The sequence below is a fragment of the Ictidomys tridecemlineatus genome, chromosome 9 (assembly GCF_052094955.1).
Source record: "Ictidomys tridecemlineatus isolate mIctTri1 chromosome 9, mIctTri1.hap1, whole genome shotgun sequence".
NCBI lineage: Eukaryota > Metazoa > Chordata > Mammalia > Rodentia > Sciuridae > Ictidomys > Ictidomys tridecemlineatus.
The window spans coordinates 111,617,076-111,631,657 of record NC_135485.1 but is presented as its reverse complement, the minus strand read 5'-3'; the positions used below and the strand labels follow the sequence as shown (position 1 = coordinate 111,631,657).

At 37.3% G+C, this 14,582-nt stretch overlaps 1 protein-coding gene across 4 annotated transcripts in view; it reads right to left on the bottom strand.

The window, feature by feature from the left end:
* Nucleotides 1-7,298, bottom strand: part of Snca (synuclein alpha) — a 97,931-nt gene extending 90,633 nt beyond the window's left edge. Inside the window, exons 1-2 of one of the 4 annotated variants that reach the window (XM_005337532.4) lie at nt 7,208-7,298; nt 4,473-4,618 (exon numbers count right to left, since the gene is read on the bottom strand). In XM_005337532.4, coding sequence (XP_005337589.1) covers nt 4,473-4,593 — 121 coding nt within the window. In that variant the 5' untranslated portion in view covers nt 4,594-4,618; nt 7,208-7,298. The other 3 variants (XM_021734707.2, XM_005337533.4, XM_078021920.1) reach the window with 3 other exon arrangements.
* Nucleotides 7,299-14,582: the final 7,284 nt, after the last annotated feature.

The following is a 14,582-nucleotide window of genomic DNA, read 5'->3' as shown; positions in this document are numbered from 1 at the left end:
CCCCCCCCCAACACAAATAAAACATAAACTAAAGCTTTATAGTTAAGCATGTAGTCTTTGGATTCAGAATGTCTGGGTTTGAATATTCATATCACCTCAAAATAAGCAAATACACATTACTGGTCTACATGATGATAAAAGGAAATAATTCATATGAAGTTCTTAAGGCATGTTTAGTACATAGCAAATACTTAGTAAGTGATAACTATTATTCTTCAAAAATAATGTTTGCAAAGGGATTTGCAGTTTAAAGCAGAGGACAAAGCACCAAATTGTAAATGTCATAAAAATGAAGATGTACGGTTGTTAAATATGTCAAAGTATATATTATAGCATTATATATAATACAACATTCCAGGCAAGGTTCATTTTTAAATGGTATTGTGACATTGTGAGATGCACTGAGCCAAAGCTGTGTAAGTTATCTTAATAATTAATGAGTGGAAAATTACAAGTAGTCAGTAGAAAAACCTGATTGTCTTATGACCTTTATTGTTGAAATAAGATAATTTAATCTTATTTATAAATACATAAAGAAATGAAAAATGCTAAAATTAATTTAACTTACTCTTAAAATGCTATTTATTTAGTATACTGTAATTCAAAATATTAACAATGAAAGTGTTTTATTGCTTCATAAAAATTTTATCAAAAGTAGTTTAAGTTGGACATGTTGGCACATTCCTATAATCCCAGAAACTACAGAGGCTGGGGCAGAAGGATCACAAGTTTGACACCAGCCTCAGCAATTTAGTGAGGCCTTAAATAACTTAGCAAGACCCTGTCTCATAAATAAAAAAACAAAAAAGGCCAGAGATGTAATTCAGTGATAAAATACCCCCAGGTTCAATCCCTAGTTTTAAAAAAAGAAAAACAGTGTTTGCTTTATCATTGCATAACTTTCTATTTGGGCACCTTTTTATGTTTTGGTTTTTTTTAGAGAGAGAGTAAGAGTGAGAATTGAACCTGGGCCGCACCTGGGCCACACCTGGGTCACACATGGGCCGCACCTGGGCCACACCTGGGCTGCACGCATGCCAGGTGAGTGCGGCGCCCCATCTTTTTATGTTTTAAAGAACCATCATAGTCTTTCTAAGTTTAGATCAATTTCCACAATGTTATCCTTTGCACTTTTAATATGATAATATGTCCCTGATAGTTTCTTAAAGTGTTTTGTGACATTACTTCCTCTGATAACACTCCAACCAATCCAGCCCCTCCTCCCTAATGTTGATATACTTTACTTTCACAGAGTCTTCTTGACAGCATACCTAGAGTCTCTGAACTATAGTAGTAACCATATTCCTGTGATCAGCTATTTCTTCAATAAATCAACATGTGTTTGATTCAAATTTTCTACTTCCAGCATTTTCTACTTCACTTATTTATTTCATCTTTGTGGGCCTCTTTGCTGTGCCTATTGTGCACTTCTGTGAAATATCACATGGATTGATCACTAGAAGACAAGGAGGCTATACAACTACAGGTGTTGCTTCTGCATGAACAGCATGACAAATGCAAAGTGACAAATCACTGACAAACTTTAAAGGTGATGTAGTTTAGTTGTTGAGTATAATGCAATTCTGTTATTTATGTAATGGTATGGGGGCTGAAGAGCTAGCAATAAAGTTTATGCCTTGTGCAGTTACTCTCAATTTATGCACTGTGATAACAGAAATTTAAATTGTGCTGTTAGGGGACAGGTGTGACTTTGTGTTAACTGTAATCTGTGTATACTGGGCAATGCACAATAAGAACACCTTGTATTTAAAAGAATGTCTCTCATCTCTATCCCTCACCCTCACACCCTGCACTCCACATTTTAAAAAGTAAATAAATACTTGTGGAAAAGTTTAATGGCTGATCTGGTTTTCCCTCTCTGCCTCAGCAGTACCTGAGAATTTGACCCTTGGTTAAATTGTGGAATGCACTTAGAATCAAAGACAAGAGTCCCTATGAAGTTTATACACACACACACACACACACACACACACACACACACACACACACATCAAGCCAATGACCTGTTCTTTGCTGTCATAATTGTTCATTGGTAATTTAATTTAATTGATTATTAACCCTTAACTCCTGAGCAATCTCTAACTGATAAAACATACTACAAAATAAGTACCAAGGGGCTATGTGATAGCAAGATATCAAAGCTGAAGGGCTAGCAGAGCTGATGACCTCTTTGAGCTAAGGTAGCCCACTCTTTCCCTATCTCACCTCTCTCACCACCTCACAAGGGTGCAGGGTAGACAAGATCACAAGTAACACCTGGGATTTTCAAGAGCTCCACTGTACAATTTTTGCACATGCTGTGTTGACTTTCTCAACCTGTGAGGTGAAAGCATACTGTGACTTGAGCATTTGAGATCAGTCACACCAGTGACCACATTGCTGGTTGAGCAGGATGCTAGAAGAATTGTGAAGATCATCATTTTCTTGCATTTGTTTTTCAATACTTTATACTATATAAAGATAATTAAAGTTTTCTGCTTTTGATTTTTGAATCCCAGTTTACAATTTGTGAGTCGTGTGATTGAATAGATTTGTATCTACTGAACTGAAGTAGGCTAATTGAAAATTTCTGTACACAGATTTTATCAAGGGAGGAAAAAAATACATAAAAATAACATTGATTGTTATGATACTTCTTCAATCATGTAAAAGGTAGTTTTCAAATATGTATTTTATATATGGAATGAGATTACTTTTGAGGCTTTTTCCAAACCTCTTCAGACAAAAGTGAAATTATACATTTTTCTTTGATCACTTCTAGTCTTTCAAACTTGTTATTAACAATGGTTTTTGTAACAAAGGATAAAAAGATAAGAATAAATCATATTGGCAAAGTAATTGCTCCCTTGGAGAATTGATCTGATTGTAATAACCATAGTTCTTATAACTGAGAGTATGCTCAATTACTCAGATGTCCTGTTTTAGTATGCCATTCTCACAAAGATTCCACAAGGTAGTTGTATTTTTCTAGATCATATTTTTACAAATGAAGGAAGCAATATTCAGAAAAATTATGTACCTTCACCAAGACACTAAAGGTAAGAAGTAATATAAAACTTAGATCTGTATAACATCAAGTCTGTGTTCTCTCCACTTTATGAGTCGTCCAACTATGGGCCTATGGTCAATTTCAGTCTACTATCCTCTTAGGTAAAGTTTTTTTTTGAAACACAAACATACTAATTATCATCTATGGTTGCTTTCACTTCAACAGCAAAGTTGAGTAGTTGAGACTGGGATCTTAAGGCCAAATAATTATTATATGATCTTTTACCAGAAATATTCACCAAAACCTGGACCATGTTCTCAGTGTTCAGTTGGTCATTTTTCATCCTAAGTCCTAAATACATGTTCAACTTTTAATTGGATTCCAGAACATAACCAATAAATAATTTGTAAGATATACTATGTGTTAGATACTACAATAGCATTGAACATTATTAGAATATTTGACACATTAACATATTACAATATTATACAATCACTTAACAGCAAATAAGAGAATTAATCTCTGAAAAATAAAAACGTTTTATTTCCCCAAACTCATAGTTAATAATGAAGACATATAAGTGCTCTAAATGACAAGATCTGTTCATTATCTGAAAAAGAGCAATACATTACATCAATATGCAATAGTTTATGTGTTTATTACAAACTAAGGGAGTAAGTCTTAGCATTCTAACATTAGAGAAAAAATAACATTAGAGAACAAAGTTACTGAGTAATTGATATCAAAGAATAGTTGCAAGCCTGAAATTGCAAAACATCTAAAAACTGAGGATAGAGAGAAAGACAGCAATTACCTGATGTCACTAATTCTGTACTTCAAATTTCATTTAAAATACATAATCACACTTCATAAAAAATAAGCTGAAATTAACTTATCAATCTTTTCCCTCTTGTTCACACTCATTTTAAGATTTTCTGAAAATATCTTAAAGTAAAGAAAGTATATTTTAAGAAAAAATTAGTGGAGAGATTCAGTCAATTTAAAAAAGAGTCTTTGAAGAATAAGTAAAAGTGATCTGCTATAAACTTTGATGAGAAGCATTCATAAAATGGTTTCAGGCTATAAATGTTTGCTTGCTTACCGTGGATTGACACCATGCTTTCTTTAATTCCATAAACCTAGAAGTAGCATCCATGCCTTCTATACCACCCCATATGCTCATCCTCTACCTTAATTGCTCACTTCATTTAGGAAGAAATAAAAATCCTAGTTTTCTAGCAAAATGATTCTGGAAATACAAAAGATTAGCCTTATCTTTTACTATTTGCTAAAACACACACATTTGCATTCACCTACCTATGGACAGCTATGACTCATACCATCCTCTTGAGAAGTGATCACGAGAAAATGAATCAAGCAAGAAGCTCCAGCATTTAGAGTATCAATCATTCTGAGCCTTCAGTCATGAATAGAGATGAAATGACATTTGGGGTTTACATACCTACATAGAGAACACCCTCTTTTGTCTTTCCTGCTGCTTCTGCCACACCCTGTTTGGTTTTTTCAGCAGCTGCCACAACTCCCTCCTTGGCCTTTGAAAGTCCTTTCATGAATACATCCATGGCTAAAGATTTTCTTGAGACTACCCTGGAGAACACAAAATACACTTCCAATGAGAACATCTGGACAAAAACAACCAAGATTAAAACATCCAAGATTTTAAAATAAACACTAAAGAACAACAGTAGAAATCCCCAAGACTGAGAGACTTTAAAGTACCCTCATTTCACCCATGGGACAGACCAGTGTTTTTAGCTTTTGTATTAAAAATTTAACATCTCCCATCCACATTGGCTAGTAAAAGTCTAGTCACCTAACATAGATTAGGATGAATTATCTGAGTTGTTCTTCCTGCATTTCAGAAGTGGAGTTGCTTGAAAAGATGGACCCTCTCTTTCAACTTCCCAGGGTCCAAAAGGTAATAGTAAAGTTAGAAGCATGCTTAGAAGAAAGGCTGGAGGCTTGGGGTCAGGGGAATCCTTAAAATGAATCCAAGCCGAGGGCTTATAGGTTGATCCAGGAGAGGGGAGGGAAGAGAACTCACTACCCACTCCAGATGTGGCTGAACCTTATGTTAACAGCTAACCCAAAAGCGCTGGTTTTAATCCTGCAGACCATCCACCTCCGCCCTGGGCTATCTACTCAGAGCAGGTCCTCTCTATCCTAAGGGTAGACTCCAGTCTAGCGCCAGCCAACCCAGAGAGCATCTTCCTCAGCTAGAACGTGGTATCTGACCTTGAGCCTCGCACTTGTTAACCCCTCACCACCTGTTGACTTGTCTTCTCTGCACTTCCATTTAATTATTTACCAAACGCAGCTTCCTCACTTTCCAGAGAAAACTGAGTAAGCGGGCTGAGGGAGGGGGAGCGGGATGTGATAAGAGAAATAAAAGTTGAATGTTCACGCATCCATCCTCCTAGCGTTTCCGCAAGCAAAAGCATATTCCGGAGGAGCAACCTGCCCCCTCAACCTCTGGGAAGGAGAAGCTGGGAGTGTAGGAAGCAGGAGGAAACCTGGGTCAATTTACTTTCCTTAAGCTCACTAACCCACAAGTACCCAAAGACCCGACGCAGGTGGTCGCCAACGCTGCACCAAACCACCTCCCAGGAGTCCACGGTGACTCCCCTACTACCAGTCCCCCCCCCCCGCCGCCCCAGAATTTCCAAAGCTGGGGGGTTATATCTACAGGTACTCACCTGTGTCCCTCTGCGTCTCCAGAACTCCAATTCCTCCTCCTCTTTTTTTTTTTTTTCCTTTTTAAATCTAAACAATTTCCAAATGTTATTTAAATAGGTAGAGGGAGGAAAAGGAGCGAAGGGCGGAGGCGGCACCAGGAGAGAGGATGGTCCTCAGTGGAGGCTGCTGTCAGCACAACACAGGGACTAGAGAGTGGGGGCGTGGGAGGCAAAGCCGCGAACCTGTCGTCGAATTGCCACTCCCCGTCCCCCCACACAGGAGGATCAGAGAAAAAAGATACAGAGGGTCGAAAGGGAAGGCGGCGGAGAGAGCAGAGGATGGAAAAGGCGGGGCTGGGTCCCCGAGGGCTCTCTAAAGCCAGCACGCACCTCACTCCTCGTCGCCGCGCTGGGTCGCTAGCCCCCTCGCTCCGGCCCCCTGCTCGTGGTCTCGGTCTTCCTCCCCCGTCCTCTTCCTCCTCCTTCCCCGCGGCTCACCGCCTCCACAGCTGATTTGTCAGCGCCTCTCCCCGCCCCTCTCCCCGCGCTCGCTGCTTTCGCTGCCGCGTGCGCTTCGCTCCCTTTCTTGGATGGAGATGGGGATGGGGGTGGGGGAGCAGGTTGCACCTCCAACTGCAGACCCCCCCCTTTAAGGTCCGGGCGGCGAAGAGGTGGGCTGTTCCGCGCTTCACCTCGAGTTCAGGGTCACGGGGGCTCTTGGGGTTATCCGGCACAATTACGCTTGGGCTCTAGTCTCCCCCGCTCCCCTCACCACCTGCTTCCCTGTCTTGGGCTTTCCTTTGGTTCCTCTTGGGGACCCTCCCGTCAGAGTCACCACCAAAAACAGTGCCTAGCTCTTGGGAAGAAGCTGAGGGAGTCAGGCGGCTTTGGCAAGGGTGGTCACAACCAGTCCATCAGGAGCACGTTTCCTGGCATCATTGAGATCGTTACGGTCTAAGACACAATGTTAAGGGTCGCTTTTGTTCAAACATCCCCAAGATTTTCTTTTGCTCTTAATCTGGCAAGAGCCCGAAAGGGTCCCGCGGGTAGAAAGAAGACGACTATGGAAGAGTTACAGGTCCAGGAGGCTGGGCAAATCCTCTTCCCACCCCACTATCACCATTTTCTTTTCCACCAATCAGCGGATGCCAGACGCTGATTTTTTTTTTTCCCCATCTGTAGAGCAAGAAATAAATATTCCCCAGCCGTCGAAAACAAGAGATCATAAGACATTCCCTCTTAGAAATGGGACATTATTTCTAGACCCAAGAACATGGTCTAGGAGATAAATCCGGTGTGGTTTTACCCTCCGGGAGCATCATATCCAATTTTTGAAAGGCAGATTCTGCACACCACTCACCTTTCTGACTTCTGGTTCTGGTTGCACTCAGAGCTGACAGCCCCCTCTCCAGTTCCCAGCACACACACGTACACACTCAGACAAAAAGACGTACAAGCGCGAGCATCAAGACAATCTTTGCATAGGTTAATACATTTTCACCTCTTTCAGAGCTGAGTGGAGAACAGCTGTTCCCGGATCCCACCGGAATGGAGAACCAAGCTCCTCCCTTCAGCAGAAAGCCTTTGCTTTCTTTGCCTGGATTCTGAACAGTACTAGAAGGAAAAACAACTTTTTTTGCTGCATTTTTAAATTTTGTTTTGTTTTTATTTTTATAGGAAAAAAATGTTTTCTCTGACTCTTGTACTCATTTAGGTTCTAAATGTTGTGTAAAATGAAGTTTAAGTTTTATTTAAAATTTAAGTAAAGACATTTTAGATATCCTTAGACCAAATACAACCTTTTGAAACCAGGAGGGAAAAGAATTAAATAATTATGTATTAAACATATAGAAAAGTACACACACACACACACACATGTATATGTTTGTAAGAGAAAGAGATTTATTGCTTGAGCTCCTTCACCCTTAGTATGCCTTTTTTTTTTTAAGTAGCCTTTGTAATGCAGTGGTTTATATTTTGTTTCCTTGGGATCAGAGAAAGAAGGCTGGACTTGGGAACTGATTGACTTTGAGAACTTATGCTTTCCAGTCTCCAGTTTCCCCTTTTGTAAATGAAGACATGAACTTAGAGAGAATTCCTCTCTTTCCAACTTTTTACTACGGAAAATATTCAAACCCATAGTAAGGTAGAGAGAATAAAGGACTCCCATATGAATATGACTCAACTGGGAAATTTTTCAGTACATGGTTGATCTTATCCCATCTATATGTCTGTCCACTTTATCACTATTAACCCCTCTTCTTTTTAGCAAATTCTAAATTTTACGTGTATATATTTTCAACTGTGAATAAGTCAGCCTACGTTAATAAAATGCAACAATTTAAAATAACAAAAACATTAGATGATATTTTAAATGAAAATGCAACTTATATAGTGAAATGTTCATTTTTAAGTGTATTTATATCAGTTTTGAAAAATCCATGAATTAGTGTAACATCTCACTTTGGAGACATAGAACATTTTTATTAGCCCAGAAAGTTGCTTTGTACCCTTCCAAGTTAGGCCTCTTCTAGTTGTACATATTCCATAAAAACAAAATCTCATACTATGACCTTTGTTTTGTACCTCTTGGATGTTTTTTCATTCCGCATATTGGTTAAACTCATTTATGATGTTGCATGCATCAGTAGCTTTGTCTTTTACTAAAATTTGTTCTTTTTAGATGTACCTGATATTAGAGTGTATTTTGACATATTATACATACGTGGAGTATAACTTGTTCTAATTAGAATCCCATTCTTTTGGTAGTCCATGATATGGAGTTTCACAGGTGATGTATTCATATAAGAACATAGCAAAGTTATGTCTGATTCATTCTTCTTTTTTTATTGCTTTTTATCGTTTCATTTTATTATTGACAATAACATATGCTTTCCACTATGACACATCACATCCAGGTACCTTGATAGATTATGATGTCAATTATTCAATGTATTGTTTAATATGACATTTCATACTTCAACAGGAACCTCCTCAAGACCAAGTGCATTAAATTAAAGAGGTAAAAAATATTTTAGGTCCCACTAGCAGACCAAAGAACAAATTATTTCGGGTCATTCGTGCTTCTTGTAACAGCAAAATTCCACACCCTTGTATGACATTTTATGGTTGGTTAAGAACTAACATGTCACTTAATAATAACAAGTGGGTAAGTTAAATTTTATGTAAATTTTGTAGATAGGTGATCTGAAACTCTGAGTTCACTCTTAAGAAGCAGCTGAAGCAGAGTACAGTGGCATACCCTGTAATTCCAGCAGGAAGTCGAGAAGGAGTATGACAAGTTTGTGGCCAAACTGAATAACTTAGTGAGACACTGTCTCAAAATTAAAAATAGCTGGGCACAGTGGCGCTCACCTGTAGTCCAGTGCAGCTCAAGAGGTTGAGATAAGAGGATCACATTGGCAATGTAGGGAGGCCCTGAGCAATTTAGCAGATCCTGTCTTAAAATATAGAATAAAAAAGGCTTGGGCTAGAGCTCACTGGTTAAGAGCCCTGAGTTCAATTTCTGTTTTGTTTTTTTTTTAAATAAAAATAAAAAATAAAAAGGACTGTGGATATAGCTTAGCTGTAGAACCCTCCTGGGTTCAGCCCCCAACACTGAAGGAAAAAAAAATGAGGCAGAGTTGAGATAATCTCTCTCTGAAGCCCACAGACTGGGTGTGGCATAGGGTGGGTAGGAACAAGGGGAGATCCAGCTGTGGTTAGACTTGCCTTTAAACTTGACTGTGACAATGGAAATCAAGAATTTATGTTCCTACAATACAGTACATTCATACTTGAAAATTAGGTTTGTCTCTATTAATATTCCTCAGTGAGGAGAAATGATTTCTCACTACCCACACAAAAGAAAAAAAATTAAATAAATTTTGTTATTTTGAATTAATTATAGTTCTTTTCATTCCTCAAAGCACTTTGAATGTAGTAAGTGTTCACTAAAGTTTTAATTATAGATAATATCAACAAGGTGTTATTTATGTTCTACCTAAAGTCAGAACACAGAGATAAGAGGCAGAGCTACTCAAAGACAAAGAAGGCAACTGGAAGTTAATACAGTTTTCTCTTTCTCTTTTCATCATGACCTTGTGTAAATCTTTAGCCTCTCTGACTATAACATTAAAACTTAGAGCAATTAAAGCACATGTACCTCATAAGAAACATGGAAGAATAACCTCGTGGGAGCATTAACTACCACATTCATGTTGGTTTTTCTCTTTTGTAAATGGAATCTAAATACTTCACCTTTCATTTATAGGATTGTTTTATCTGGTTTTAATTCAGTAATTTAGCTATGGATTAACACTCAGCTTTTTATCTCTGTAACCAAAATACATGACAAGAAAATTTTCAAAGAAGAAAAACTTTTTGGGTTCACGGTTTCCCGAAGTCTCAGTTGGTGGCAGACCAACACCATTGCTTTGGCCTGAAGTGGAGCAGAACATCAGGGCAGAAGGCCTTGGTAGAGGAAAGCTCAGATATTGGCAGCAGAGAAGTGGAGAGAGAGCAGAGCCAGGAACAAGATATAATCCCCAAAGTCATGCCCCAGTGACCTACTTACTCTAGCCACATCCATTCTACATACAATGACCACCCTGTAGTCCATTCAAATTATTGATCTATCAAATTGATTAATCCACCCATAAGGTTATAGCTCTTATAATTGCCTAAAAACTCCACCTCTGAACTGCATTGCTTCATTGGAGATAGTGCTTTCAAAACACAAGATTTTGAAGGAATATTTTTAGATCTAAACTAAAACATTAACATTCTATGAAATGCATCCTTAACTAAAATTTCTTTTATTGTCCCCATAAGAAGACTGAATTTTTAGGGTAACATGATTAACAAGAGGAAAGAATTGATTTTGTGTGTTTAAATGAGGAAAAACTAATCTTTATATTTGGATAATATTCCATATTTGCTGTGAACACAGAACCAAGGTAGTGTTGAACCTTGGACTATCTGCTTCTTATTCTCTGTTTGCACCTTCCCCTCATCTTCTGAAGTTATATGAGAGACATGAGCTAGAGCTCCAATAGGCTTCTCTTGTAATCTCCTGTTTTGGATGATGCAGGAGAGAAAAAATATTGCAGGGTTTTGGGATGGCATTGTGTATGATTTTGGGAAAGGGGTGCACTTAAGAGAGAGCATTACTCCAAATAAGAATAAAGTATGATGAACAGGGAGTGCAGTGTCCAAAGTTTATCTTATCTGACCCCATGGGCTGCTTCATATTGATTCTATGATACCATAGGCAGCAAAAATAATGAATAATAATGAAGAATGATAATAAATTCTGACTATAGGAAAATATCATGTGAACTGTGTGATATTCAAATGGAATAATTTTAGATATTCCTATAGTTCATGTGATCCTTAAAACATAAAGACATGCAAGATTAAGACTTTAAAAGATGGGGCTGGGGTTGTGGCTAAGTGGGAGAGCCCTTGCCTAGCATGTGTGAAACACCGGGTTCAATACGCAGCACCTCCTATAAATAAATAAAATAAAGGTCCATTGACAACTTAAAAAAATTTTAAAAAGACTTTAAAGGACAGAAAGGATATTTAAATATTTTAGAATCTGAATTTTCAAATGACTTTAAAATTACAAGGAAAAAGCGTCGATAAGCGAAAGAAATGCATTTAGCTTTGGTGAGAATGACAGGCTTCTGCAAGTGGAAGTACAAGTACAACTGGAATGATACTAGAGCTCTGCTACTTATTAAGATAACTCAGAGCAAGTGTCTCACCTCTCTAATCTCTAGCCTTTTCTTCCATGTAATGGTAATAACTTAGTTGTGCAATTGTTTTAAGGAATAAATGGTGTGTTTCTTAGCAGGGAACCAGACATAGTGGAATCTCTCCAATATGAGTAGCCATTTTTGTCACCTCACCCCCATATTTTGGGGTTCCATGGGAAGAACTTTTTCTCAGTGGAGTCATTTTCCACCTTATATCCTGCCGTCCATAATCTCAGCTCATCAGCCACACACCTGAGGTATCTGGTATTCTCATCAATAACTTTGTTTTGCTATGGTGAGTAAAATATTTCCAACCAGGGATGGAAATTTGTAGAAAGAGGGAATAAGAGACATCAAAGAACAACGTGAGGAATAATTAATTAAAAACCTGCCAAATATTGTTTTTTGTTTCTCTCAAGTGTGGGTTAAAATAGCATAATTTGTAGCAGTTTGCATCAGTAGCCTGAAGAACTATATAGTAACAGTGACAAAATGAATATTCCCCATCTTTACTGACTTTTTACATCCTCAAATTTGACTTCTTAAAGGAGTAGTAGCAAAGTTCTATATAATGTTGATTTGTTAAGGGAGAAAAATAGAATGAGGCAACAATTCTGTTCCAAATTTGCCAGACTCTTCATGCCTCTGACTGAAAGATTTCAGAAGAATATCCAGTTCAAAGAAAAACTCAAACTCTAGCATCCCAGGAGAGTGAAGAATGGGCAGATTGATAGGACACAGCTACTTTTCCATAGTATTTGTGTTCAGAATGGCAGAAAGCAATAGATGAAAAAATGCTCAGAAGAATTTATATAATGTTTTATGTATTGTTTTGAACTGAAGTCATAAGGCCACTGTAAAAAGAGAAATCATAGCAAATTAATAAATGAACATGTTTCTTATAACATCAAACATATCTATACATGTAATCTTTTTTCTGTGTAAAGTACTTGAGAGTATAAAGTGACATTTAAAAATTTTTTCTCAGCACTATGGAAAAATACTTCAATAATGTTTTGAGCTTATTATTCCACATAAAACTTGAAATTTATGTTATTGAAGACATTTAAAAAAGGAAATTAGGAAAAATTATTTCTTAGTGACTATGTGCTAAATACTGTAGTTTAAAACATCTGTGTCAACAAATGCAGATTTTTTATGTTGCTTTCATTAGAAAATATATTATTGTATTATCATATCATGCATTTAATCAATCATCTATTTTTACCTTCATATTCCATATACATCAGTTGAATTAAATTTCTTTTGTTTTCATAAGAATAGCTAAATATCTAATTTAATCATTCTGATTCTTCATATAATTGAATATTATTAATAATTTTCTATCAAGTCAACTCTAATAAGCAAACTCTCTATGATCCTTCTCTAAGTTTTTCCTTTTGAGATCATTTCTATACAAATTGTTTTTAGCTTTCCTCATGAAAATGCTAGTTGTTTGTGGTGTGTGTGCATTTAGATAAGAATAAAAAGAAATTTCAAGTAATCAGACTAATAACTGCCAAGAAATTTTTTTCATTATAGTGCATACTAAGCACCTAAGAAAAATTAAAAGAATAAATTTCTGAATTTTTATTTTTCTTATTAAAATTTAGACTACACAAATTAATATGCGTACATACACATTTTAATGCCTACCAGAAGTCTAGCTAGATGTTTCATAGATATATTTTTAAATATATGTATAACAAAAAATTATATATAAACATCATCACATTTTTTATCAATGATTTTACTTTCATTGATAATAAATATCACGGATTAATAAAAAATCACTGATTTACTCACATGTGGTGTAGCTCATTTTCAATTAATGAAGTTATTTCTGTTTCGATCTGGAATGTCTCCCAAAGTGTCCTGTGCTTGGACTTGGGACTTTTGGGAAGCCATTAAATCATAAGGGTTCTGGCTTCTTCACTAAATTAATCTATTGACAGCTAAATGAAGTACTTGGAAATAATAATTAATTGGAGGAAGTAGTTCATTGGGCATATGCCCTGTAAGAGGTTTGTCTTTTCTCTGGCCCTTTCCTCTCACTCAGATATATCTATCTCTCCTGCTGTTAGCTGAGTAGATTTCCTCTGCCAGGAACTTCATCATGACGTTTTGCCTCATCTCACAAACATGAGAATCGCCTGACTATGAACTGAATTGTATGAACGAAAGAGCTAAAACAAATCTTTCCTCCTCTAAGTTGTTCTCATCAGATATTTTGCACAATAGGAAAAACTTACTAAACAGAAATTGGTATCAAGAATTGGGTATGCTGTTCTGATTATACCTAACCACATGGTTCAGAGCCTTTGGAATTGGTTTGCAGAGGAGTTTGGAAAGGTTTGGACAGGCATGCTAAATAAGCCTTAGAATGTTGCAAGAAGAGCTTAATGAATGATTCTGGTGTGATCTTGGGAGACCAGAATGTGCATAGGGATACAGAAAATAAAGATCTTGTTCACAAGGTTTCTTGTGGGAATGAGAACTCCGTTAGGATTTCGATAGAGTCCACATGTGGTACATTCTGGCAAAGAACTTGTCTACATTTTGTTCAGGTCCTGAGACTTTGTCTGAGGCTGATGCTAATGGTGACAGATTAATTAATCTGTTAGAGAAAATTCTAAGGCAGAACAGCATCCAGGCAGCCGCAAGGGTATTGTTGATGGCTTTTAGCCCAAGTTTACTATGACAATTGAAGAAAACAGTAGAAAGATTTTAAAAACTTTCAGTTTGACTAGATAAGTGCATGTAAAATTGAGGTCAAGAAATGGTTAGTGAAGACTGTAGGGGATTTAGAGATTGTGGGATACCAAGAAGTTTTCAGAGACAATAAGAAAGATGACTGGAGGGTATCACAGAAATTAGCAAGATCTCTCCCATTGCAGACTTAAGGGTTTAAAATTGAAAACTTTGAAAGGAAGCCAGGGCACCCAATTTCCATAGGGCCTCCTAGGAAGCTCTTCCCCCAGTATTCCTTTCACCATGCTCAGCTGCAGAGTCACTCAGAGGCAATTATAGCCATTCTCCAAGTGGACCTAGTTAGTGTTCCTGCTGGCAGCAGACCTTGGAATCATTTATGTGGTGCTAGTTTTGCAGGGATTA